The 27,687-nt window shown below is 40.3% G+C and overlaps 1 protein-coding gene and 1 long non-coding RNA gene across 5 annotated transcripts; one reads left to right on the forward strand and one right to left on the reverse strand.

The window, feature by feature from the left end:
- Window positions 1–527: 527 nt before the first annotated feature.
- On the reverse strand, window positions 528–21,021 carry LOC141803367 (macoilin-1-like). Of its 3 annotated transcripts, XR_012599555.1 has the most exons (12): window positions 20,747–21,021; window positions 17,178–17,319; window positions 14,983–15,109; window positions 14,702–14,825; window positions 14,423–14,601; window positions 10,324–10,867; window positions 10,035–10,193; window positions 7,470–7,652; window positions 5,647–5,767; window positions 5,325–5,499; window positions 2,800–5,022; window positions 528–2,756 (listed from the first exon to the last, which is right to left on the reverse strand). XR_012599555.1 is itself a non-coding variant. In XM_074687344.1 (11 exons), the coding sequence occupies exons 1-11, from the start codon at window positions 20,824–20,826 to the stop codon at window positions 4,820–4,822; spliced, it is 2,037 nt and encodes a 678-aa protein (XP_074543445.1). In that variant the 5' UTR covers window positions 20,827–21,021; the 3' UTR covers window positions 528–4,819. The 3 variants fall into 3 exon arrangements, 2 of the variants coding, with proteins under 2 accessions (XP_074543445.1, XP_074543446.1); XM_074687344.1 differs by having other exon boundaries at window positions 528–5,022; XM_074687345.1 differs by having other exon boundaries at window positions 528–5,022; window positions 10,324–10,864; window positions 20,747–21,020.
- Window positions 21,021–26,769, forward strand: LOC141803388 (uncharacterized). 2 transcript variants are annotated; one of them, XR_012599557.1, is made up of 3 exons: window positions 21,021–21,562; window positions 25,422–25,547; window positions 25,676–26,769. It is a non-coding gene; the product is annotated as an uncharacterized LOC141803388 (long non-coding RNA). The 2 variants fall into 2 exon arrangements; XR_012599558.1 differs by having other exon boundaries at window positions 21,022–21,562; window positions 25,480–25,547.
- The last annotated feature ends 918 nt before the right edge of the window (window positions 26,770–27,687 follow it).

Raw genomic sequence — 27,687 nt, forward strand, 5'->3', positions numbered from 1 at the left:
CCGCTGATCGTGTTATTAGCTGTGTTTAATATACTACTGAAAAGGCTTTGAAAATTCGCTGGCAAATAGTGGCGGTGTTTGGGGGAAACGCGCTGGAAGCTGGTCACAATTAGACGTAGAAGAAGAAGAGGTCGACATCATGTCATCATTCCCGGTAAGTACGGCGCTCGGCAGTATGCGATTTGGGACAGCACTACACCCTCAAAATTTGCGCACTAAGCCAGTGAGTATGTAGTATGCTTAGTACACTCAATTTGAAAATTTTGAGTACACAGTATGGAAGTATGCGATTTGGGACACACTAGTAGGCTTGGATTCTTTTCGTAGGGAAGAATTCGTAGTCGTAGAGTAGAGTTGTATTCATAAGACTTTGCACTCGTATAAAAACAACTGTAACCTGAACCCAGTTTCACAGACTTACGTAGATGACAGCAGATTTTTGTGTGGAATAACTTTATTGACACAGAATTTTTTTTAATTAAAAATACGAATCATTAATTACGCATACGTCTTTTTTGACAGCTTCCTTACACCATAACTAAGGGGCTTTCTGATTTTCTGACTCAGGAGCCTTCTGATTTTTTTTGACTAAAGGGCTTTCTGATTTTCTGACACAGGAGCCTTCTGATTTTTTTTGACTAAAGGGCCCTCTGATTTTCTGACTCAGAAGCCTTCTGATTTTTTTTTTTGACTAAAGGGCCCTCTGATTTTCTGACTCAGGAGCCTTCTGATTTTTTTTTGACTAAAGGGCCCTCTGATTTTCTGACTCAGGAGCCTTCTGATTTTTTGACTTAAGAGCCTTTTGATTTTCTGACTAGTGGACATTTTGACTTTCTGACTTAGGGGGCTTTTGATTCTCTGATTAAAGAGCCTCTTGATTTTCTGACAAAGGGACCTTTTGACTTTCTGACTAAAGGGCCTTCTGGTTTTCTGACCAAGTGGCCCTTTGATTCTCTGACTAAGGGACCTTGTGAGTTTCTGACTAGCATATCTTCTATTACTAGAGCAGATTCTACTGGTTAGACTTGCTTTTTATTGTGAAGATTAATTGAAAACTGTTTAAATTCATAATAATAGCCTTTACAGTTACTAATTAGGAACACACCTGTGGAGTTGTGTTAACAGATTATGGAAGATTTCTTGTATTTTAGTCTTTGTTTTTTTCTTAAAGATTTTAGAAAAAATGTTTTTGGAAGATATCTGGAAACAGTTCCAAGGTTTTAAACTGTGACCAGTCCCTGCAGCAAGCAGTGACTTCCTCTTATCAGTCGAATTGTAATAAAAAAGCTCTGAGACAGCTGCTCAGATTGGGCCTCCCCAGATCCACCATGTTTTTTCTGCAGTTTTATTAATTTAAGGCTGAGTTTGGCATGAGTGGCCTCCCATCAGGACGAACATATGAGGAATCTGAGACCATGGCTGGTAAAATTCCACATGTCTTTTAAACTTTGAAGGCCACAGCCACAAAATGATTTTCATTCCGGTCCAGAAACGTGGAAAGATGGAAAAAACAGCGCTGAAAAGAAGCTGCAGTCAGCCTTCAGTCTGAACCTGAACCTGTCACAGACTGGGAATTGAGTAGAGCTCTGTGTGAAGGACAGAGGGACAGACCATCCTGCATCATGCCAGACACAGGTATCACAGTCACTATGCAGGACTTTAGATCGGTCACTCAGTCACTTTTTTACAGATTGGTAGACGAAGAGTGAAATCTTAGGAACATTCTTGGTGTCATATCTAATCTTGCCATTGTAACTTGCTAAATGCTGCAGAGCTCTGTACGCATGGTTGATTAAGATAAGATAAGACTCCTTATCTTGTCTTGATGTTGGGTTTCTGCTAATAAAATTTTATCAACATTTACCGGTCTAGACCCGTAAATGTTTTTGTAAAGTGTCTTGAGATAACATTTGTTGTGATTTAGCGCTATACAAATAAAGATTGATTGGTTGATTGATTGATTGATTGATTGATTGATTGATTGATTGATCTAATTTAACTCTCTAAATATGAATCAGTGAACCTCTGTTAGTCTGTCTGAAAATGCTCTGCACCCAGATGATCTAATAATTCTAAAACAGCGCTTCCCTCAGAAACTAAACCTGCGTAAATGAACTCAAAGCGTATCCTCCGTCCATGTTTGGATTCATAAATACCAATCTGTGTATGGATATGAGCGCACACCTGTTTTTTGGCTGTTTTATAAATGATAATGATAATGATAATAATAATAATAAAAATTTCAAACAGAGTGTTTCAACCCTCCCTTTACTTTGCACAAACTTATAAAAGCAACTTGAAAACTGAGGTCACAACACAAGAGCAATTCACAAAAAGTACTTTTTCAGAAAGTCAACATGACAGCACAACATGATCATATAGTTCAGGGGAAACCTTTCCCAAAACAGCACACAGAGTCCTTCCCAGGCTAAGGGCAAAACAGCTGAGTTTGATCACAAATACTCAGTGCCCGCCTCTGAGAAAACCCAAACAGATAAATAAAAGAGTAAAAGATGAGTCCCTCCATCCAGCTGCTGCTTCACAGCCTGATGTGTTCTGGTTATTAATGTTAGCTACAACAGAAGGAGTGAGGATGTAACCAACTCTTGGCACTTCCACTGATACAGAATAAAAGAAGAGAACATTCCTCAGTGAGTTCATGTACATTAATGTAAACAGCAAAATGCCAGCCACAGAGCATGATGGTGGACAATCAGTGATGGTGTTTGGCAGACTTTGGCTGTTTTCGAATTTGCCTACTACATACTGCTTATGAAAGTAGTATGTAGTAGGCACTGCCTACTACATACTACTTTCATAAGCAGTATGTAGTATGACTGTTCAGTTGGGTTAATTTTTGTAGTATGCAACGCTGGTCTTCAGTTAGCAGAAAACGGAAGTTGGCTATGGCTGACTTTTTTTCCCAAAAAAACTTTATTTAAAATGTACAAAATAAACAAACCACGAGTAACTTATCTGAAAATATATTGCCAGAGAGAGCATTTTATATTAACTTTCAGTGGTGGAGATGATGAGGATTTAAAGATAAAAAAGAAATGGCTCTTACATTTATATTCCTCTGCTACTCCGGTTGTTGTTGCTCCGCTCTCTGCCATTTTCACTTCTGATATGAGACCAGGCGCGTTGCATTGTGGGTAACAGTAGGCGAAGCAGACCGGTCCGATGCATACTGTGGATTTTTCTCGATTCAGTACGTCATCCGGGCGTTTTTCTTATACTACAACTCTGACATTTGTTTGCATACTGCATACTGCATACTACATTTTGGTCGAATCAGTAGGCACTGCTAGTATAGTATGCAAATTTGAAAACGGCCTAAGACTGTGGAGCAATGAACTGACACAAACCACGTCCAGTGTCACGTTTTCCCCCAGAGCTGGTCAGACTAGGACAAACTGGTTGGAAGTTGGATTTTATCAGTAAGCCTTTGAAAACAAAGCTTGAATGTGTGCAAACTTAAATAAAACACGAGTGCAACAAAGCTTTTAGATCTCTGGTCTGATAAAAAGTTGTTGTTTCCTTTGTCCCTGCAAGGCAAGGTGAGAAGAGAAGGCTTAAAAAACCGACCTTCAGTTTTTTGTTCACAAATATCTTTCTTCCTGTCAACATTTTACTAAGTCTTGGGAAAATGAGCCAATTTGACCATTACCGGACACCTAAGTCTTGTTTCCACCAAGTGGTCTGGTTTGGATCAGTACAGTTTGGTATGGGTTGAATCAGTAAAACATGATCCTGTTTAGGTTTCTACAGCCAACCGTGCCCTCCTTGTTTGGCAGCGTGTAAGCTGGATGCTAATAGCTGCATCAGCTACATAATAGTGTGGTGGCATAGCAGCGTGAAACAGTGTACCCTGCTATTAAATCCAACGAAGAAGAAAATTATGACAGTTTTGTTTCCACACTGTTTCGTAACACTATTTTTCAAACCAGCAGAAAGCTCTCTACAGGAAGTCAACTGGAGGTTTAAACACTGCAGGGTTAAGTTTTGTTTATTATTCCAAAAACAAAAGCTGGGTGGTACAGGTCGGTGATTTGGGGATCTGTCAGTTTTAGTCAAAGGAAACGTCACAAAATACATGCTGTACCGAGCCGAACCCAACTGAACCAATTGGAGGAAACAGGGCTTTAGTCTGCAAATAACTGCAAAGACGTTTTACCTTAACACAATGAGAAACAAGGGGTACCATGGCCTGACAAGCTCTTCTTGGGTCTAGACAAACAAAGGAATTAAAGGTGAAGAGAAACCCAGGCCAAACAGCTGAACCACTTATTTTAGGTTAAAACTGCTTGATCTGGTCTGTTTCTCCAGGTGACCATTTTTCTGTTGAAAATGTTCACCTGATGAATGGGCTTTAGGAGGAACTGTTCATAAATAATCAGAAGCATTACCAAACGAGTACACTGACTTCAGATAATGAAAATGCCAAAACGAGAATAGATTTACATTCATATTACTCTCAAAGAACTGTACCTCATATCTCTGACACCAAAAATACACTGGCATACAGCAATGCATGATGGGCCTTCAGCATTTCCACCTTTAGACCAGCTCAAAATCATGCTGTAGGGCCAAGTCCGGCACTCTTCTCAGAGGATCATTTAATGAAAATCCCACAGGCAATAAAACAGGCCAAATAAGGGCGTGGGGGGCTGTTTGGGTGGTTTGTATGTATGTGTCACTATGCAGTGCGTTGACTGAAGAGTGCAAGAACTGTCAGAGACCGCTGAACGCCGAAAATAACCCCATCTGGATCTGAGCCCATTCCAATAAGTGTTCTCTTAAAAAAAGACTGCAGGGGTCATTTCTTGAGGGGCTGGTAGACTGAGGCATTTGGGTCCAAGGATGAGGGACTGTTGTCCATGAACTTGGAGGAGTAGTGTGGGGTGACAGGGCTGTGGTTTCTGCTGTCTGATGAGTATGACAGGCTTGGCATCACCGCCATAACCTCTGCAATTTTCTGCTTCAGCTCTGCCACCTCCTGCTCCCGCTGATGGATCTGACCTGGAAGAGATGGAACCAGCAAAGACCCTTTAGAGACAAGTTTCCAGGTGATCTCATCTCAACTCCTGGCCCTGTTTGCAAACACACATTACCAGCACCAGAAACAGGTTATTTACAACTGCTGTTAGCAATGTTAGCTGCTGGATCTGCTCAGAAGTGGTAAATGCACAGGTAGCCAGATCACGTGCCTACAGCGACCCCTACTGACAAGCTCCTGTGTTCCTGCTTAGTCTGGAACTAACAGTGAGTCTGGTCAGTTTAAAGGCTGGTTCTGTTTTTCAGGAAAGTACAGATAGTGATACCTTGTGCTATTTCCAGCTGTCTCTTGGCATCCCCTAGTGCTGAGAAGAGGTCTAGCTTGATTCTGGTCTCAGCACTCAGGCTGTTCTCCAGGTGCTGGGTCTTCTCCTGCATTGCTGATAGTGCTGACATCAGGACCTCCGTGTCCTTCTCATTGTCTTTGTACTTCCTCAGTTCCTGCATGTGGTAAGGCACCAAAAGAAAATCCACATTAGAAATGAAAGTGTTGAACAATCAGCAGGTTTGTAGCTTCTGCTAACACTGAGAGCATTTACATGATGAGTGTGTCTTTAGTACATAATGAGCTGTGCTCTGGTCTCTCACCTGACATTTACCCTCCAGATCCCTTATCTGCTCCTCTTTAAGCTTCATGTCCATGCAGAGCTTCTTACACTCTGTCTCCAGCTCTCTGATACGTCCACGCAGAGAGTCCGTCGACTCAACTCTACAAAAAAAAAAAAAGTCCATGCTTTCACACAGGAGCTCCACAACTCATCTCCTGACCTCTCCTGCTTAGTGTGTTCCTCAATGAGCTCCACCACCTCCTCCTTATCCCCCCTCAGAGTCAGCGTTGTAAATAAATGCTGACCATGTGTAGTAACAGAGGTAAGATTTATTAGTTACAGTGTTTAACTGTAGCAACAGCCAAGCATGTTCTTCCTGAAAGCGCTCTCCATTCAGCTTCTTGGACATAGCTTAAATAACACTGGTCGACACCAAATTTATTGTTTACGTTTTTTAAGCTGATTTAACATTATTTTGATGTGCTGAATCCAAAAATCACTTTGGTTTTATTCAATAAGGTCAACTGTCTGAACTAAGATTTTTTTTTGCCATTTTTGTTTATATGTACGGGTATTTTCACATCACATGGTGCAAAATTCTTTTATATTTCTTGCAATGAACTGATTCTGAAGATTTTGCATGTGCCAGCTTATGACTATTTTTTTATATTACAAGTGAATGAAATGGCTTTGACTAAGAGATTTTGCATAAAAAAGCCTGACATACTCTGCTACATCTGCGGTGAACACACCACTGTTCCTAACAGGAATCTAGTCACACGTTTCGTGCTTACCATGCTTATTTTGGTTTTAACAGAGACAAGATATTCTTCCCACTGCTGCACATAAAGCTCGACTTGATTAAACAGTTCACCAAAGCTCCAGACAAGGATGGTGGCTGCTGCACTTACTGGTACCATGCGCTTCCAGGATTAACCTCAGAGAAGTTGAAAGCTGGCATCCTTTATGGTCCACAAATCTATCAGCTCATCAGAGATCCTAATTTTGAAAACTTCACAAACCAAGTGGAACTGGAAGCATTAAAGGCTTTTATTCTGGTCATGAAGAACTGTCTTGGCAACAACAAGGCCAGGAACTATGTAGAACTCTTCACTAATATGCTGACTGCTTTCAGAAACCCTGGATGCAACATGAGCATCAAAATGCATGACTTATTCTCACACATGGATTGGTTTCCTGGGAATCTGAGATCAATCAGTGAAGAGCAGGGAGAGAGATTCAATCAGGACATAAAGGAGCTGGAGACCTGGTATCAGGGATGCAGTCATGTTGACTGATTACTGCTAACTCTGAAGAGAGACATCCCTGCTGCTGAGCATTCAAGGGGTTTGAAGAAACGGAAGTTTATGCCCTAAATTAAGCACAATGACAACATAACGGTCAATTACCATGTCCTTACCTTATCAATGTCTACCATTCAATTTAAAAACAGTTGAAGTTTGTAATGTTTAACTAATACAGTCTGTTACAATTTTTTTTTCCCCAAAACCCTTTTTCGGATGAGAAATCACTGTAATCACTTTAGTCAGAAGATCTTATTTTCAAAATCAAATAAGCATAAACCTGACCTGATTAAGAAAAATGGATGTCATTTTTGGATTCAGCGGTGCAAATGGTCTTAATTCAATTGAAAAAACTGACAACTTAACAAAAAAACTTTTTTTGTAAGAATTTTTTTTCTAACACAGTGTAATCAGACAAACATGATTGTGACTTTACACCACTTCTAACTGATAACAGGAACACTATCATCTCTCTGATTCCTGCTAGTTTCTAATGGTGTTTCTTTTTTTCAGAGTTAGCGTCTGAAAGCTGGGCTGCAGACACCTGTCTGCTCAGTACCTGGTGGCAGCAGCTAACGCTATGGCTCTGGCTGCTGTGGCCTCCTCCATCTTCTTCCTCTTCCTCTCTTCAGCCAGCTGTTTCTCAGCCAGGGCCCGTGCCTCCTGCTCAGCCTTTAACCTCTTCTCCAGCTGGGAAATGGTCTGCTTGTCCTTCTGCTTGGCCTGGATGGCGCTGTGGAGCCTGGAATATGATGTGAGAGGATACATAGTATATTAGTGCTTAATTTATCCCTGAGCATCAAGCACCTCTCTTTATGTGAATCAACCCACACAGATTTCTCTACCTGCAGTGCCCTGATCAGGTTTACGTAATGCAAGTCACTGATATGATGTGAATGATGTCCCTCAGTTTGACATCACTTCAGGGAACAGACCCCTCAGATTACCCAGAGGCAGGGGAATGCTTTTCTTATTAATATCATCCAAACACAGCTCTTTGGCAGGGACATCCATCTTTCCTTGCTATTCCAGGAAGATTGATTTTCACTGGTTGCGTGTCCTTCACACTTTGTCCCTGAATCAAAATGAAGTTTCTGAAGTTTCCACAAAGTACACCTGCTCCTTGCATGTGTTTCCATTAGAACTGAGCACAACTTGAGTAAAATCTCACCCCGCGCACAGACCAAAAATCATCATCTCCAGCTTGCCTACTCTCTTATTCTCACACACACACACACACACACACACACACACACACACACACACACACACACACACACACACACACACACACACACACACACACCTGCATCCCCACCCCCACCCCTCCCTCATACTGCTCTCTCTTCCTGATGCCTTCACTGGCGCTCAGAAACACCACCATCTGCTCTGAACACAGAGCTAACAGCAGAGCTGTTACAATATGACTGCCAGAGTCCATATATGTGGACTCCCAGGGACTTCTGAGAGAGGACGGTGGATGAGGAGGTGAGGGGGTGCGTCTGTTACTCACGTCCAGTGATGTGTTTTTGAGAAAAAGGTGTTTCCATTGAACCTAGAGCTAAACTTCAATGTTGAAACTTCTGAAAAACCACCTCACCTTATCTAAACCTGAGAGGTTTTTAGAAGTGTTGATGTTTCAATTACCTTTTTTATTGGGATATTTAGGTTTTGAACAGTTCTAGGTGCAATCAAGGTTATAATAGTTTTGGATTTGTCATTATAGTTTAGTTTTAGTTAGTTTTGACATTGTTTTTCTCATAACAGTTCAGTTTTAGTTAATTTTGACATTGTTTTTTTCATTAAAGTTTAGTACCAGTTAGTTTTGACATTTTTTTTTCCATTACAGTTAAGTTTTAATTAGTTTTAGAGCGGGCATTCTACTTTTTATTTAGTTTTGATTTTTCCAACAAGGCTTAGTTTTAGTTTAGTTCCAGTTTAGTTTTAGTTTTTTCACACCTCATTTGCCAGGTGCAGGATTCAAAAAGGTCAGAGTAAATATTTTGTCATACTGTTTATTTTTAAGTCAAACATAGTGCTCACTGCTCAGTCAATGCTGATACTGAACTGTTGGCTGCTGCCTTAAACACAAGAAAATAATATAGACTTCATATAAAAAATATAAACATAAATTACATAACACAATATAAACATAAATTGTATAAAACAATATAATATGAGCTTTAATAATTAGAAACTTGCACTCTGTAACAATAAAGACAGACTCAAATACAATTAAAAGTTAGACTCAGATGAAATTATTACAGATGCTCTGATTCATTGCTCCGTTTCATCACAGCACAGCACACAGCCAGTCAGTGCAGGAAACAAGCACGTCTCAGTACCGTACGGCACCATCATAGCGATGTACTGACAACTGCCGAAAACTGTTGTAAAATTGGTGGGGAAAATGTGTCGGATTACTTTAAATCCTAAAGGCTATTAATGTCAAAAATGATAACTAAGGACATTTTGTCCATAATTTTGGTTAGTTTCAGTTAGTTTTGTGAACACAAGTTACAGTTTTAGTTTACTTATCGTTTTTGTTTTCTTTTCTACTTTTTATTGGTTTGAGTTAACTGCAATGTATTTTAAATTTTTGTTTTCCTTTTTGGTTTCATTTTAGTTAACTATTATAACCTTGGGTGCAATGTTCTAAAATGAGTTATATGCAGACATGCAGGTTATGTGGAAGGTGTTGAAGTGCTGTCACATTCCTACACCCATGTAAGCTGATGTCAGCTCCTGCGTTCAGTCACTTTCCAGGTGACATCATTTAGGTCTGTTCAGGGTTAAGGACTTTGGATTCAGGGCTCATAGTTTAAGATTAGGGATTTAGAGTTTTGGGTTTAAGCTTAAGGGCTCATGGTTTAGGGTAAGGGATTTAGGTTTTTGATTTCAGTGTTCAGGGTTTGGGGATCAGTCCCACCATGAAGAAGGTTACATCTAAATGAACAGGCAGACAAAAAGAAATCCAGAGTTACTGTAAAATCTGTGCTTTGTGCTGTGATTCCTGCTGTACAAAGACTATCAGACCACACTTTCAGCTATAAACAGGATGTAAATCTGCATAGAAACCTTGATAAGTCAGTGAATGCAGTGGTTTTTGATGTTATGTACCCACTTGTTTTGTAGCAGCTCGTTGTCCTGACGGAGCTGGCCCAGCTCAGAGCGAAGGCTGCGATCCTGACTGCTCAGAGAAGACAGCTGACTCCGCAGCTCTGACTCCAGCTGCCTGTTAGCCTGTAAATCTGCCTTCAGACGCTTCACATCCTGCTCAAGACTTAAACACAGAACAGAAGCAGAAAGAAAGAAGACAAAATAAAGTTAGAGAACATGGCCTACAATTTTATCAGAAGATGAATCTATGAAAACCTTCCCACAAAGAGAAAAGACAGCAGAGTCTGTCTTACCGTATTAAAGTATCTGATTTGCACAGCTGATTGTTGGGGATGTAGTTCTCTGCAGGGTCCTTCTGCCCTTTCCCTGTCCCCTTCTGTTTCTTCTCGTTCTTGCTGCTTAAAGAAACAGACGGCACGCTGCCGTTTGACGAACAGTGGTTCCGTGGAGACAAGTTGGACATGTTGCCCACACTCCCACTGTTGTTTTTGTAGTTCTTCCCAGGCCCCCCTATTTCATCCTTACAGGTAGAATGAAAATTAGTATCTGTGTGTGTGTTTTCTACTGCCAAGTCATTGTTTAGTCTCTTTGTCCCCACATAGTTCTCTATAAACTCTGTCTCCTGGAGTTTAGAGTGCAGTGTATGTATAATACTGTTGTTATTGATTCCAGTAGTGCTCTGTTTTTTTCCTTCACGGTCTTTCACAAGACTGTCCTTCGCTTTCTCTTGGTACTCCAGCTCCGGCAAAGGGACACAGGTGCTTTTCTTCCCCAGAGGTGCTCCGTTTTGGGATATCACTGGGGGTTCTGCCTCTGAGAGTCCTTTAGCCAGAGCTGCTGATAAAGAAGGAGGTGGGCAGAGTCAGAGGACATAGATCTAAGAGACAGAGTTTACCAACCTCCAAAAAACCAGAGCAAAGTCAGACACTGGTTGAGTTAAAGCCTTGGTACAGAAAATGAAACTTTTCAACATGTTTTGTTTCAGTCAATTAAACTCTGATAAAACTACTAAAATTGGTTACTAAATTGTGAGTGATTGGTTGGTCAGTAGCATAACGATGCTAAATGGTGTTAGATCCAATGTTCCCCGTGAGCTAGGGAGAACAGACAGAGACTGAACAGACTGCTGAAGAAGTCCGGCTCAGTCCTGGACCCTGTGGAGGTGGAGGCTGACAGACTGGAGAATGATGGACAAGCTGTCATCTCTGATCAACTTCTTTTTTCTAGCTAACACTTGTTATACTATTCCATTTATATATGATTTAATATATTGCACTATGTGCTTTCTTGTGTTGCTGCTGTGACTCTGAATTGTTATGATTGTTTAAGTTACACTCCCCTGGGACAAGGAATCTTTTTAGTCACAGTTTTACATATAGGACCAATAAAAAACTCAAACGTGTCATCTCTCTTACATTTATTCTTGAAAAATGTAAATAAGTAACTCCTGAGCCATGGTTGTGATGGCATGTGGTCCAATCGGACATCATACTTGTCTTTTTCCTGAATGGAAACATCATGGTGTAAAGGAAAGTGCAATGAAGAAGACAGAAGAAAGAGAGCACAGTGCTGGGTGGACTCAGGAGCACTTATGCTGATGTGGAGTCAGTCTCTGTGACAATGGGACTCTTTAAAGGCACTTCTGGTGCATTCTTTGAAACAGTGATCTAACCCAGTGCTTTATCTGCTTGGAGGAGAAGAAGCAGGGTGCTTCACTAGGATAACAAAGCGTTCAGCTGCTGGGAAGCACCCAGGAGGTTTCTTATCTCTGGGCATGGCGTGAACTCCCAACCTCTGCAGCTTTGATTGAGATAAACAATGATTTATAAATCAATTTTAATCCTCATTTTAATTGTTTTTAAAGCAGCCCTCTGCTTTCTGTGTTCTTTATGTGTTATATAACGTTACTTTTTTCTGTTTAATCAGTGCGAGTAGACCTGCCCCCCTATCTCCAAACTCTGCTCCACACTTACCCTGCCAGATGCTGAGAAGCTCATCCACGCCTTTGTCTCCTCCAGGCCGGATTACTGCAATGCCCTTCTCATTGGGATCCCTTGCAGGAGCCTCCAAAGGCTTCAATATATTCAAAACTGTGCTGCAAGGATCCTGATGAGGGTACGGAAATACGACCACATCACCCCAATCCTCCGCTCACACCACTGGCTCCCCATTACTTTCCGGACTGAATACAAAATCTCCCTCCTTACACACCAGTGCCTGTATGGCGATGTACCCCCCTACCTCAAAGAACTGATCAAATTGAAACCAGCCACCCGAACCCTCCATTCCTCCAACAAGAACCTTCTCCTCATTCCAGAAACCAAACTTCACACCATGGGCGACCGGGCCTTCTCCTTCACTGCCCCAAGCCTGTGGAATGCCCTCCCAGGTCACCTGAGAGCGCCACAACTCTTGACCACCTTTAAAAAAGGACTCAAAACTTACCTTTTTTTTATGAAGCGTTTGCTTGAAATTGTTTTTTTTAACTGCTTTTATATGTTTTCAATGCTTTTATGGTCTGCTTTTAACTCTGTAGGTACTTTGAGATTGGCAAGAATGTAAAGTGTGCTATAAATGAAATGCATTATTATTTCAAACAAATGTGCCTTACAGTCCAGTGACACTTATATATGTTTTTTTTCCTTGTTCATGTAGCTCATAGTCTAGAAAATACAGTAATAGCAGTCAAACAACAGCATATAATATAAAGAAGAAACTATTTTCATCCAGCTATTGGCCATTACTATTTTTTTTAACACTGGAAAACTCCATTGATAAAGGCAAGGGTTAGACTAACTGCAACAATCTGTATTTGGTAGAGGAACCAAAAAAATTACTAGTAAATTATCCATTGATTTCATCGTCAATTAGCAGTTGGATCAATTTAGAAAGCCTTAACAAACTGTGGGTGCTTATTTTCCTCTGACTTGAAAAGAGTCTATGATGCGTTATTATGGAACCCACATCAGTTCTAGGAAAACCCCGCCCCGCTGCTCTCCAGCCCTGGTGATGCAGTCAAACCATGCCTGGACCAGACCACGTGTACAGTCAGCCATCAAAGAGGGTCCGAGCAATAGCTCCCCATGACCTTGCACACTCAGCTGCGGAGAGCAAACAGCACCCAAAATAAAATGTAAAATGTAATGATTTCAAATAAAATTGGAAATTTTGCACAAAGAGTACCTTCTATTTTTTTTGCCAAAGCACAGTTAATACCAATACTTATTGGCTTTGTACTTTTACTGAAGTTGAATATCCTCCAGATTGTGGTTGTTGTATTTCTACATTCTTATGCAGAACTGATACTTCAATTTCTGCTCTTAACCCTTTTGTAACCCTCAAAAAAAACATCCTCCATTGTCTCTCGGTAGCTGAAAGAAGTCCCTAACTCTGAATGCTGTAAAAATAAAATTGATTATTTTTTTCTGATATTTTTTTCATAATTAACTCTTTATTAATTAGTAAGTTAATTAACCCCTCATTGACTCCTGCCCTCATCAAAACTAGTAAATATTTTCCTAAGAATAAAATTTTTAACCCTTTAAGGGCCAATTTAAAACAGAAAGTCTCTATTTAAAAAACAAAAAAAAGGAAAATGACTCATTTTTAAAACATACTCAGAAACTGGAGGGAATTAAAGTCTTAAATGTATCAATTATTAGTAATATAATTGACTTTGATGCATTTGAAGTTTTTATGTAGCATCAGATTTAATAGAAACCTCCCTCCATTGTCCCTCAGTGGCTAAAAACAGCTACTAAATCTGACAGCTATAAAAACATTTTAGATTTATATTTTTTCAAAAACTCCTAAGTGTTCCCTTTAGAATAAAAATTTCAACCTTTTAAGGGCCAATTTAAAACACAAAACCACTAATACTGAAAAAATGAAGGAAAATGACTATTTTTATTATTATTATTTATTTATTTTTAACGTATGTACAGTAGGCATATGCCATAATTAATACACACACACACACACACACACACACACACACACACACACACACACACACACACACACACCGTAACGTTCAGAATGATGGTGTGTTCTGCTGTGGTCATGCAGTGTGAAAAATTTCCTTTCAGAAAATATGAACGACCTAACAAATGTATCTGTTGCTATAGTCTGTATGAGCGTCGATCAGATGCCTTATCAAAACATACGGGTGGAGTTTGGCTGCATCACTCACAGCGTGGGCGGGGTTTGACTGCATCACTAGCCCTTTTGGAGTAGCTGGGGCGGGGTTTACCTAGAACTGATGTGGGTTCCATAATAACGCGTCTATGATCACAACCCATTTCTACTGCATTTCATTCTGATTGAACCCATTATGTTTCACTGCATAAATAAATTTGTCAGTGAGATTTGCATTGTGTGTGTCAGTCTTACCCTCCTCTGCCTCCCTCTCCTGTCTCTGCAGCATCTGTTGTTCAGGTGGTAAAGCCTGCTGAAGAAGTTGCATGTAGAATTCATTCTCCTTCTGCACTTCCTTCTGTTTCCTCAGGCGCATCTTGTAGCTAACATAACTCTTAAAACCAAAGCCCAGAGTCACGACAGGATAGCCGATACTGAAAGGTGAAGAAAAGCACAGTATGAGGGTGTTTAAATAGTTTAAGGGAAACAGTGTTTGCTGTTGTAAATGTACTGTGGAGTCTACAGGGACAGTACCAGTGAGCAGCAAAGGGTCGACATAGGTCAACATGAAAGTTCTTCAGATCTTTAAAACGTATTGCAGCTTCAATGTACACAAACAGGATCCACAGTGAAACAGTAGGTAGGCAGACCCCTCTCTCTGAGAAAGTAACAAATTAGAGAGCAGAAACGAGAGGTGTGAGGTACACCCTGGAGAAATAACAGCAAACATGAATTCATTGAGAAATTCCTTGTTTTTTCTAAGATACGGCTTAGAAACTGGCAGGTCTATATAGGCAGAGTAAACTTGGACTTGCCTGTGTGCCAGACATACTGGACCCAAACATAGGTGCTGGCAGCGAAGAAAAGCCACTGGACAGGGATGAAGAGGAGGCAGATGATGTCTGATGTAAATGCCACACATACAAAGAAGACAGAAAATGCCTGAATGAGGAAAAGAAAGAAAATCAAGTAAATTTGACAGAACTGAGGAAACCTGCTGTCAAACTTAGACACATAGCAAAATACAGGTACAAATCACATCTTATTTACTGTTTCAGTGCCCAAAGCCTGGTTAGCCAAGTCCAGTCCCACCCTGACCACCCTCATCGTATTTAACAGAAGTGTTTCTGGTACATATCCAGGTGTGTTAAATGCTTTAGGTTATAAACATCTCTGCTGTGTGTTGGAGATTCATGGTGTTTCTCTTTCTCATGTTCTTGTGAAATATTCTATTCCAAATTACTCTTGATAGGGATGCACTGATATGAAAAATCTTGGCCAAAACCAAAAACCAAAAATAAAGAAATCAAGGCTGAAAAGCGAAACACCGAAAAGAAATGATCATGCTATTTATAAGTACCTCTGTATTTATGGCTTTGTCTGTGTAGCCTACTGAGGCATTACAACTGCATGCTTCAAAGAATGAAGTCGTCCTCACAGACATGGCCCTGGAAGCTTTTTAAAAGCAAAGATTTTTCTCAATGTCGCTTGCTGTGATTGGGACACTATTTTTCCTGACTCTCTATCTGCTATACAGAGTATGCTCATCTGTGTGTGCACGCACTGGGGTAAAAGTCTTGCAGACGAAAAACGAAAATGCACTTTTGGGTCAATTTTTGGTGCATCCCTAACTCTTAGGTCTTCAATTGCAGTTTATTTTGGTATGGCCACAGCCCAAACATGAAATTAACCTCCCCCAACAAAGAAAAGAGAAGACAGAAAAACATCAGAAATTTTGAGTATTGAGTCATTTTGGCACCAGTAATCCACTTATAAAGCTCAGTCTTTTTTACTTAAGGACACAGTTTTTGCTGCCATGCTTCGTGGTAACATAAAGCCAGCACATCTGAAAATTCCTCAGAGACTTAAATGTCTAAGACAAGGAACCTAACACAGGAAACACGCCTGAAGATACAGACTCTAGGCTGCCAGGGTACGGCTGCCTCCAGATATCCAGGGAGTGCAGATGCAGATCTTAAGCAGGTGGATCCACTCTGCAGAAACACAGACCAACCAACAGCTTGGAAGACAAACCAAGATCTATGTGTAAAAGAGTTTCCAACTTTTAGATAATGGCTTAAGGTCCTACAAGGCTGTCAAGAAGCCCCTGATCAAAGAGAGACAAAGGTTAGCCCCAAGCACACAAGAACTAGACCACCATCAGAAGACTCTGTGGTCAGATGAATCCAGTTTCCAGCTTCTTCTTCCTTCTGCTGATGTGAGGGGACACAGAAGACCAGGCCAAGCTCTATCTCCAGCAGGCACAGGACCCACAGTCAGCGTGGTGGAGCAGGATCAGGGTTTGGGGATTCGTGAGAACTGATGCCATTGGTCATCTCCCTGTCTGTGACGGCTCATTGAAGTCTGACAAGGACCGAACCACTCTCCAAACACACATGCTCCGTTCTGCACATGCTCTGTTCCGTCCAGGTCCAAACTGGATGTTACTGCAAATAAAGCCCCTCACCACATCCAGGACCAGGAGAACTGCAGGAGCACAAGATCCGTGTCTTAGAGTGGCCAGCTCAATCTCTGGATATGAGCCCTGTTGAAAACTTGTGGATTATCTAAAGGTCTGTTTCAAAGCTTTAAGACTTGAGAAGAATTAAAGCTGTAATTCAAGAAGAATAAGACAAGATGAGCCTCATAAGAGTGACGGGCTGGTGGGGTGCATGGCAGCCAGGATTAGAGATCTACTGCTGCTAATGACAGGACCACTGAATATTCATCTGATGGTGTGATGGTTAGATGTTTTTCTTGTTAGGTTTGAAACATTCTCTTTTATTTGCTGATGGTGATAATACCAACTTTTTTGAGAACTGAACATGAACCTGTCAGAATTTGTTGCTATTTCTTGTAAACAATAAACAAAACAATACCACTTGTATTTGTTTGTGTTTGTGTCTGTCTCATGCAGCCACACCCTTCAAAACACAAAGAGAAGAAAACAATGTACAAAGAAAGAAAGAAAGAAAGAAAGAAAGAAAGAAAGAAAGAAAGAAATTCTTACCAGCCCCTGGTATCTGAAGGAGTCGTAGACACTACGAATGAAAAGCCAGAAGGGCCAAAGGTATTCAAATCTGAACTCCAGCACAAAGTCGGCTAACAGAACCAACACCCACACCACCAGGAACTTAAGGTACAGAAAGGTACTGTTGGAAAAGAGCACAGTTTGAAGAGACACTTTAAAACAAGAGATGTGACATCTGAAGAAACATGGTTTCCCATGATATGTCCCTAAAAGGGACTTTACAGCAGTCACTCAAAGGGAGAAGACACAGAGTTTGCTGAGTTTGCTAACCCCAACCCTTTCTGCAGAAAACTAGGGATGGGCAGCCTACCCCAGTAGGTACTTTTATAGGTACCGACTGAATTCCATCTTTAGTACCGAGTACAGATTCACTTAAAATCAAAAGGTACCATGTTTAGGTACCTAAACACATCCTTTTGACTACGAGGGAGCGTAAGAGTAGGTGATTTTCAATGCTGGACATCAGCACAGCATTACAAGGTTGTATTGAAGAATAGATGTGTTAAATTGAAAAACTTTGATATTTTATCATTAAACAAACTGATATTTATTAACACCTAAACACTCACAAAAGTACAGGAAATTGGTACCGTTGAGAACAGATACTGATTGCCAGGTACTGGGCATTGGTACCGAATCATTTCAAATGCCAAAGGTATTTGAAAAAAAAATGACAAAAAATCTCTGATATTGTCAAACAAAAAAATCTATACAGTAAATCTTTTTTTTTTCTCCGACCCCTTGTGTATATGGAGCTAGTTAGTAACTGATTTTCACAGAAATCACCAAAGGAAATACTGTCTTCAAATAGAGCATTCATATGTGACTGTTATGGTTAATAAATGTGTCAGTAAGAGCTGCTGGTTCTTGTTTTTTTTTTCCCACATAATCAAATGGGGGCCCTTTTAGAAAAACATTCAATAGTCTCTGATTTAAACTGATATCTTGTGAAAATGACTTACCACATTTTCTCAGCGTAACAAAGATTGTTTTCTCTTGGTGACAAATATCTATCTTTCTATCTTGATTGTATCAGAAAGACTTATTTTTTATGGGATAGTTTTCAAGTCTGATTACGTGATTGACCTGATTTTAGACTACAAGAGCTGCCACTGCCTGGTCCAGGTGTGTCCCAGGGAGGTGAAAATGGTAGATCACATAGCTGAATCAGCCGGATGGACACTAGCCTCTAAACCAGTCTTTTTCAACCTTGGGGTCGCGACCCCACATGGGGTCACCTGGAATTCAAATGGAGTCGCCTGGAATTTCCAGCAATTGATAAAAAAAATAATAATAAGATGAAAAAATACGAATATATTTTTTAATGATTGAATATAAATTTCATTCTAATCAAAACACCACACATTTTCCCTCATAATAATTATTCTTATAATAATAATATTTTTTTTAAGTAGTAAAAAATGCAGTATATAATATCTAAGCTGGCAGATCTTGGTCACCTGATCACGTGACTGCGTGTATTTAGTAATAGTTTTATATATATATATATATATATATATATATATATATATATATATATATATATATATATATCAGTGGGGAACCTTCAGGGACTTCTAGGCCTTCAGAGAAGGCCTTAAAAAATCTGGACCAAAATATATACGTATCATATATCTATATATATAAATATTTATATTCTCATTTAGTTGAATAAAATACATTTAATACATCATGTAAGTTTTGAAATTAAGTGTACTGCAAAGTTCACTTCAGTAATGAAAGGGTTACTGTCTTGAAACATGTTATCTCTATCGGAGCCCGGTTTGCTGGCTCGTTAAGTGGTTAGGACTTCACGAAGGCCAGGCTATGTGTTTTGGTTTGGAGAGAGACAGGAAAATTGACCAATCACGATTTGATTTTTTGGGGGGGCGGGACAAAAACAGAGAAGCATGAGCCTTCGTGAAGTCCGAACAGTGAGCAGAGTGGTGAGAGCGGTGAGAGTATTTGCAGAAGACGAGAACAAAGTTGTGGCTAGCTTGATAGCATTTTTTCAGCGTGTGCGAGTAAAAATGTCATCTGGTCGCGCTCGTGCGAGTGTTTATGTCTTAATACTTCATCTATCACGGGCACTGTGTAAGACATTGTGGATTGAATTATTCCTCTTCCACTGGCTCAGTCAGTCTCCTCTACCCGAACTCTCCCCTGTTCTAAAGAGAGAGCGCTGACGCGTACACACGCAGCTCGTATGTGCATCACACACATAACACACCGAAGATAGACCCTTTTTACATCACAAGTTTCTGGCGACCCTATAACAAACGATTTTTTTGCTAAAAAAAATGTTTTTGTTCATGTAATAGTTATATATATATATATATATATATATATATATATATATATATATATATATATATACACATATATATATATATATATATATATATATATATATATATATATATATATATATAACTATTACATGAACAAAAACATTTTTTTTAGCAAAAAAATCGTTTGTTATAGGGTCGCCAGAAACTTGTGATGTAAAAAGGGTCACAGCCCAAAAAAAGGTTGGGAACCACTGCCCTAAACAAACCCAATCAAGTAAACAAACTAACGTGAATCGTGACTTACCAGTAGGCTACAGCTACAGCCAGTGTCTGGAAGCTGTTCATGGCAGCTCTTGAAGGTTGAATTCACGACAAACACATTACTCATTAATTCATTATGACGATAAACGATCTATATTATTTTGAGATATGAAGTCATTATAACAAGATGCAAGTATATATAAAAAAAGGAAAAACCTACGGCTGTTCCACAAGTTTGTGATTAACATCAGTGCCTAATTGAACTGGCAGTTGAAAGCTGGGCGCCTCGTAAAAATGGATCTTGAGCCTCAATTGGCTCCTAAACCTGACTTTAGACATGTCTGGTTTTGACTTCAGTGTCAAAAAAGCTTTAGGAAAGTGTGACCAAATGATAGAAAGTTGAATCGGTCATAGCTGAGAGAAATCCAAATTTGTTTGAGAGCAGGGTTAAGAGAAAAGATGGAAAGTAAGACAGCAGGCATAATAAGAGTCACATCTGGACACTTCATGTGTATCGGTTTGGTCATATTTGGGTTTTACAATAAGAGTGGATTTTTTTGTCCTCGATGTGACGTTTATGAATTGGAAATAATCGACCTCAACAAAGAAACACCCCGGACTCCAGCGCGATAATAAGACTCATATTAAAGTTGAGATAAATCCTGTCACCTGTGTATGAGTGACAGTTTCCACTGAGCGGAATGCTCCCCATCAGGGACTCGGGTCTGGGAGACGCTCATCCTCACATTTCACATTGCTGTTATGAACATTTGAATTAATAATCATTAGAATGTTATCACACCGCCAGGAGCATGTCAAACTAGTAACATTTCGACAGGCCTTTAATTTAAGCTGTATCTGACTATGTTAGCCGCCACTGGGGACGGAACCAAAGCGGGACAGCTATGAATGTGGGGCAGGGTGGCGGTTCAGCGCTGGAATACAGAGAGGCGCCATTGTTTCACATTAAAAGACACTCCAGCCCCTTTTTTGTACCTGCTATATATACCCTCAGTGATTCGGTTCCGTTTTAAAGGCCGTCGGAGTTTGCTGCAGTCCGCATTGCGCCGCTTCATCCTCCCCCTGTTGGTCTAGCTCTGGTACCGGTCTCTGGTCTGGAGCAGGAGCTGTCATTCAGTCGTCCAAATGTTCACTCTTCTTCAGTTATCCATCCTTTGTTGTTGTTTTATGCACATGAACAAAGAAATAAATAAAAACAGCTCTTCGAAGACCCTCCCCTTTTCACGACACTCTGCGTCCTCTGGCTGGCGTTTTGACGTCATGCCTCAGCCACAGAGCGAGCGGAGGCAAACAAAATCAAACATGAAGATCAGTAGATTGAGAATCGGACATTGTGGACTAAATCATTACTTGTCCAGAATAGGGAAACATGGCACAGGATTATGTCAGTGTGGGCAACCAGAAACAGGAAAACATGTTCTCCTAGAATGCAGCAGTTATAGAACAGAAGGACGCCGCCTTTTTGTGAGAATGACAGAGATAGGAGTGAAGATTTTATCTTTTTTTTTTTTAACTCAGCCATAACGAGAACCACCTAATGACAACCAAAGTAGTGCTGCAGTCCCTGCATGAAACGGTAGTGTATGATAAGATCTAGTTAAAAAATAATAATAATAAATAAGTCGGGACCAGGGGAGGGCAGTAATACGCCTTTGCCGCGTCTACGCTGCCGGATATAAAGAAGAAGAAGATTCAAACATGGCCGCGCGCTACAATCACTGACAACTCCGTGGGTTTTAGGAGGTCGATGTTCACCTGTTTGACGGTTCGGAGGGCTGAATGTTCACCACGGTAAGTTTGTTAAAAACGAAGGACCCTGTGCTCGGCTACCATGTCGATGCTTCTAGCTCCTAAACAGGAGTCACATCTGATGGCTACAGCAGGCGACACGGGGCAGCGTGTGCTGCTGGCTCAACCACGTTTGTTAGAGACTCGTCAAGTCATCTGTGCCAACATGGTACTTTAAATATAGGTTTACTTTCTCTATCTTTAAAGCAGACACTTCAAAAACCTGATGCGGATCGTCCGTTGTTCCGTATTAACTGGTGTTGAATTAACTGGTGACAGTCCAGGCAGATGTGAAGTGGGCGTGTCTTTGAAGGACCCCTTTGTTTACTATCCAAACACCTCGCGAATCCATTTTACACAAAAAAAATACGCTTTCTGCACCCATTTACTTAGTGGCGAAGTGACTTTACAACATTTGGCCGGACAACGAAAGGTTTTGAAGAACTACAGGCTTATTAGACGGCGGATATATACGTAAGGTAGTATATAGGTAGCTATCTTAAATGCCTGATGAAAATGACAAACTTTGGACTGTGTCAACTTGTGATAGCACCGAAACCCGCATTTTACCGTCACTTCGGCGTATCAACAAACAATTCGCTCATGTTCAACGTATGACGGACTCGGGAGGACTAGAAAATAGTTTCAGAGAAGGAGGTTTTTGACGATGTGGAGGAAAATTAATGTCCGGTACATGTTCGTCTTGGGATCAAGCTGATGTGCACATGTGTCTGCATTAAGTGCAAGCACAAGTGTGCATTTCTGTAAGCATGCTGAATTACCTGTGAATATTGTACTGCAATGTGTGTGGTGTTGTTGACGACAAAACGAGTCGTCCTTGTAACCCATAGTAGTACATAAATCCCCGTTAAGATCGCCATAATGTGATGGTCAAATGATAGGCTACTTTGTAAACAGTGCAGCCCTTTAAGAGTTTCATGATCAATGACTCTTTTCTTCTTCTTTTTATTTAACATCAGATCGGGACATGTGGTGTTGAAAGCTGTGTGAATCAAATGCTGAGCTCAATAATTGTTTTAACTGTTTCACATTGGCGTGCTTTCCTTTCATGTGCCCATGCAATCCTGGTAAAATGTGACCTTTTTCTTACTGACCTTGATAAACAGCAGAGTAATTGTGAATGTGATTGAGAAAATACTAATTTATTATAGTTCTGTGACCTTTAAGGTTTGTACATATCCTGAATCCATGACTGGAAGGTCAAATAAACTTCTTCCCAATAGTGAAGCATACACCTTCAGTTCAAACATCTCTGCAAAACCAATTAGTGCTTCAGGAAAAACAAAGACAGTGAGGACATTGTGAATACTTTATTAAAATTTACATCCATCACACAAATATGGCCCCTCTGTTGAGGGGCTGCCAACACACACTGTGTGGTACCACTTTCCACAAGTGGTACATTCAATCTGAAAGAAGCAGAAAAAGCCAGGTTATTGGCAGAAACATTAACAGCTCATTCAATTCTAGTGAATAAACAAAAGAATGAGACATGGATCTTATCTGCTGTCCTGTCAGTGCTGTCAGTTTAAATCTCTGCCTACTTGTAAGGCCTTCAGGATAAGAATTTTCTGTAAGGAACATGACAAGTTCCTGAACCACTTTGGGATCCATCTTGTCTGTCCCTGTCTTACCTGTCTTATTCTGTGTAAACCTACCTGTCTGTGTTTTTCCTAACTACTGACTCAATACCTACCTCTGCCTGCACCAATCCCTCACCTTAAAACACAAAAAAATCACACAATGCACAACACCAGTGAGAAATACACTCAAAAGTAGTGACTCACAATCCCCAGAACTTGCCTAGAAAAAAAAAACAAAAAACAATTTCCTTGCACACCCAAACTTTATCACACAAACTACCATAAACAACCAAGCACATCTTTCATTCACTTAAACTGTCTTTCACTCATGCTAACTCACTACCACTACCTCTCACACTCCTAACACTCTCTAAATCTTAATCTCTCACGCTCTAACCTCTCTGCTCTCTGACAATTCCAACCTACTGTGCAATTAGTGGGAAGATCGCAGTGCCTTTTATAGGTTCCCAGATGAGCTCAGCATTGCAGGTGTGTGCAGTTGTGTACCACTATGAGAAGCTATGCAAACCTTTTTCATTATATTACTGCAGGTCATTTTGATAAATGTCACTAATAATTTGGAGTGTTCTGGTGATGTTTTAGTGTGGTATGTCTGTGTGCTGAAGAATTGTGCAACCACTGGGAAGAAGTTTATTTGACCTTCCAGTCATGGATTCAGGATATGTACAAACCTTAAAGGTCACAGAACTATAATAAATTAGTATTTTCTCAATCACATTCACAATTACTCTGCTGTTTATCAAGGTCAGTAAGAAAAAGGTCACATTTTACCAGGATTGCATGGGCACATGAAAGGAAAGCACGCCAATGTGAAACAGTTAAAACATTTATTGAGCTCAGCATTTGATTCACACAGCTTTCAACACCACATGTCCCGATCTGATGTTAAATAAAAAGAAGAAGAAAAGAGTCATTGATCATGAAACTCTTAAAGGGCTGCACTGTTTACAAAGTAGCCTATCATTTGACCATCGCATTATGGCGATCTTAACGGGGATTTATGTACTACTATGGGTTACAAGGACGACTCGTTTTGTCGTCAACAACACCACACACATTGCAGTACAATATTCACAGGTAATTCAGCATGCTTACAGAAATGCACACTTGTGCTTGCACTTAATGCAGACACATGTGCACATCAGCTTGATCCCAAGACGAACATGTACCGAACATTAATTTTCCTCCACATCGTCAAAATCCTCCTTCTCTGAAACTATTTTCTAGTCCTCCCGAGTCCGTCATACGTTGAACATGAGCGAATTGTTTGTTGATACGCCGAAGTGACGGTAAAATGCGGGTTTCGGTGCTATCACAAGTTGACGCAGTCCAAAGTTTGTCATTTTCATCAGGCATTTAAGATAGCTACCTATATACTACCTTACGTATATATCCGCCGTCTAATAAGCCTGTAGTTCTTCAAAACCTTTCGTTGTCCGGCCAAATGTTGTAAAGTCACTTCGCCACTAAGTAAATGGGTGCAGAAAGCGTATTTTTTTGTGTAAAATGGATTCGCGAGGTGTTTGGATAGTAAACAAAGGGGTCCTTCAAAGACACGCCCACTTCACATCTGCCTGGACTGTCACCAGTTAATTCAACACCAGTTAATACGGAACACCGTTCGTGGTTCAATTACAATTGAAGAGCGATACTCAGAGTCAGTCAGTTTCATATCACAAGGAAATGTGAAAGAAACACGAAGAAAATGACTTTTTTTAAAAGCATTGGAATGTTTTTTGAGTCAATTTCTGTTTTTCAATGATTTTACTATTAGGGGTTATGTCGGAGGTCATTTGACACTGAAATGATTTGTAAATTTCAAAATAAAAGACAAGTGTGGCCACCATGTTTTTATATTGATGTTCTGTGGTCATCCTTACAACAGGGACTCTCCTCCTTTTAGGCTCAGGGCGATGCACAAATATTGTGGGAATGGCATCAGCCCTCAATCTTAGCTGACCTGTTCTTGTTTTTTGAGTGCCTCTCCCTCAAAATGTACCTGCAGAGTTGTGTCAATTTTAATCATTTTGTGACTAATCACAACAACAGTTAGCTCAGAGCTGCTTTAAAGTACAATTGAATTACATATTCCAGATATTACCTGTTGACTAAGGCAACAATGTCATTGAGTGTCATCATATTGGATGAAAATATGATATAACTCCATCTACAAATTTGTAGCTTCAGTAGTACTTCCAGCACACAGTTTACTGTTGTTGTAAAAAAATTATGTTTAGGTTGCATCTGCTCACTCTGGCCAACCATTTTTTTCCCCTGTCCGTGTCTTTGGGGAAGCCATACATGGGGGTCCCCTTCTCGGACCGATTGGTGCATCCAAATGCTGCACAGCCAACCATTGGAAGGTATGAATCTAAAAATGAAATAAATAATTACTACTTCAGTTTTAAATGATGCCTTTTATTTTTTCCTTGTCTTACACCTGTTCAAATCCAACTCAATGTCTGTGCTCCACATCTCTCCTTCCATTTAGCTTTCTTTACAAATCCTAGGATCCTAGTTTTCTCTGACAGCCACACACCCTTTCCCTGCAGTGGAATACAGAAGCTCACAGCTCTATTGATCATCTCAACCAAACCCCCAGATCATCCTCAGCAAGGTGGCTCAGGCCTCAGAAGCTGCCAAATCTTTGGGAGCGCAGCAACAGATCATCAAAGGAGGGACAGCATTTTTTGGTGACAGGACTTTTCCGTTGCTAGGCGCTGCCCAAGTAGCTGCCTGTTGCAGCAGCTCTCTCTTCTTTGTCCGTTTCTTGTAATTTTTTTCATCTCTTTTTCGTAATCTCTGTATTTGGAGTGGATCATTACTTTGTATGGTTCATTGTCGGTCACGGACACCAAACTTTTTGTGGCTTCAGTGAAATTTTTTCTACTTTTCTCCTGTGTTTTTCTGGAGATCCTACATGTAACCATGGCTGCATTGTTTACATGCGAAATTAGCTGTTAGCAGCCTGTAGCATGTCAATGCTAACTAGTGTAGGGCTTGATGATTTCCCTCGAGCTGAGGAGGAGGAGGTGAGGACGATGTGCTGGTTCTCGGATGTGAGCTGGGAGGTGACAACGTGGACCTGTCCTTCCATCCATCGTTGTTGGGAACGTGGGATCTAGCTCCGGGGGATGGACGTGCTAGCCGTGCTAACCCAGTGGCATCGTGCTGTTCACGGACGTGGCTGACGGAGCTGACATCGCCGGCCCCACATTGGAGGAGCTTCACCTGCTGTGAGCAGACAGGATCCAGGAGACAGAGACTGAACAGACTGCTGGGGAGGCTCAGTCCTGGACCCTGTGGAGGTGGAGACTGGCTGGGCTGGAGAGTGGTGGACGAGCAGTGGACGGGATGTCGTCATCTAATTTCTTATGGACCTTTTTGCACTTTCTATACTCTTTCTTACTTTTGTTTTCTTAAATGCTGCGGTGACTCCTGAATTTCCCCTCGGGGATAAATAAAGTATTTCTATTCTATTCTATTTATAAAGTATTTTGAAATTGATTAGGAGCATTGACCGTGGAAAAAAAATGCACAGGCTCTTTTGAAAACTTTGAACAATTTCCCACCCTTTTGAATACATTATGCAATAAATGCTTGTTGAATACAAACAAATTGCTCTTGTTTTACTCACTATTGTCTGAACTTGTGTATTTGCTATACTTTCCTGCACCAATATTCATTTAACATGCCTGTTTGTGAACATTTATTTTTGTGTAATTTAGGGCTGAATATTCACATGAAAATGTGTACAACAAAGATTTAAATGCATGGTAATTTCAGTGTTTTCAACATTTTTTTATTGGTGATGAGGTGACTAAAAAATATACAACAGTAACAACAAAAAAACAAAAATACACACAAAACATGGAAACTTTGACTGTGAAGTTGGACAATCTGTGATGCAGTAAGGAGTCCTGAAACACGGTATGTTTTTCCAGTCTTGTGAGGTGGGAGGGAAAATCAAGGCTAAGAAGAAAGGATAGTTGTCATCAACAAAATAAACACACTCACACAAAGACAAAACACACATGCATTGTGGTAAAAACTAGGAAAGCCAGGTAGAAAAGAGGGTGAGCAAAGAGGCAAACCTTGGTGCGGTTATAGACAAATATATTACATTACATAAAATTGTTTTAGGAGGTACCAGGCCAGTGTTCTAGTGTTAATGAGGCTTGAACTACGGATAGGTGTCTAATAAATGTAATCCAGGTTTCACCAAAAGCTGATGTTTTTTGTGTGGGCTCTCATGATTGAAGTAGAAATCCCGTTATAACTGAAGGCATAGTTATGAATAATGTACGTTATATACTGCGTACAGTGCCTTCTTGTATACCATATTAGCACCAACCAAATAGGCAAGGCAAGTTTATTTGTAGAGCACAATTCATACACAAGGCAATTCAAAGTGCTTTACAGCTAACATAAAATAAAATCACAATAGGCAGAATAAAATCATTGCATAAAATCACATCATAAAACATTAAAAATGATTAATTA

This window comes from Halichoeres trimaculatus, unplaced genomic scaffold (assembly GCF_033239565.1).
Source record: "Halichoeres trimaculatus isolate MK-OKI-2021-1 unplaced genomic scaffold, fHalTri1.1 fHalTri1_scaffold_14, whole genome shotgun sequence".
In the NCBI taxonomy this organism is placed as follows: domain Eukaryota; kingdom Metazoa; phylum Chordata; class Actinopteri; order Labriformes; family Labridae; genus Halichoeres; species Halichoeres trimaculatus.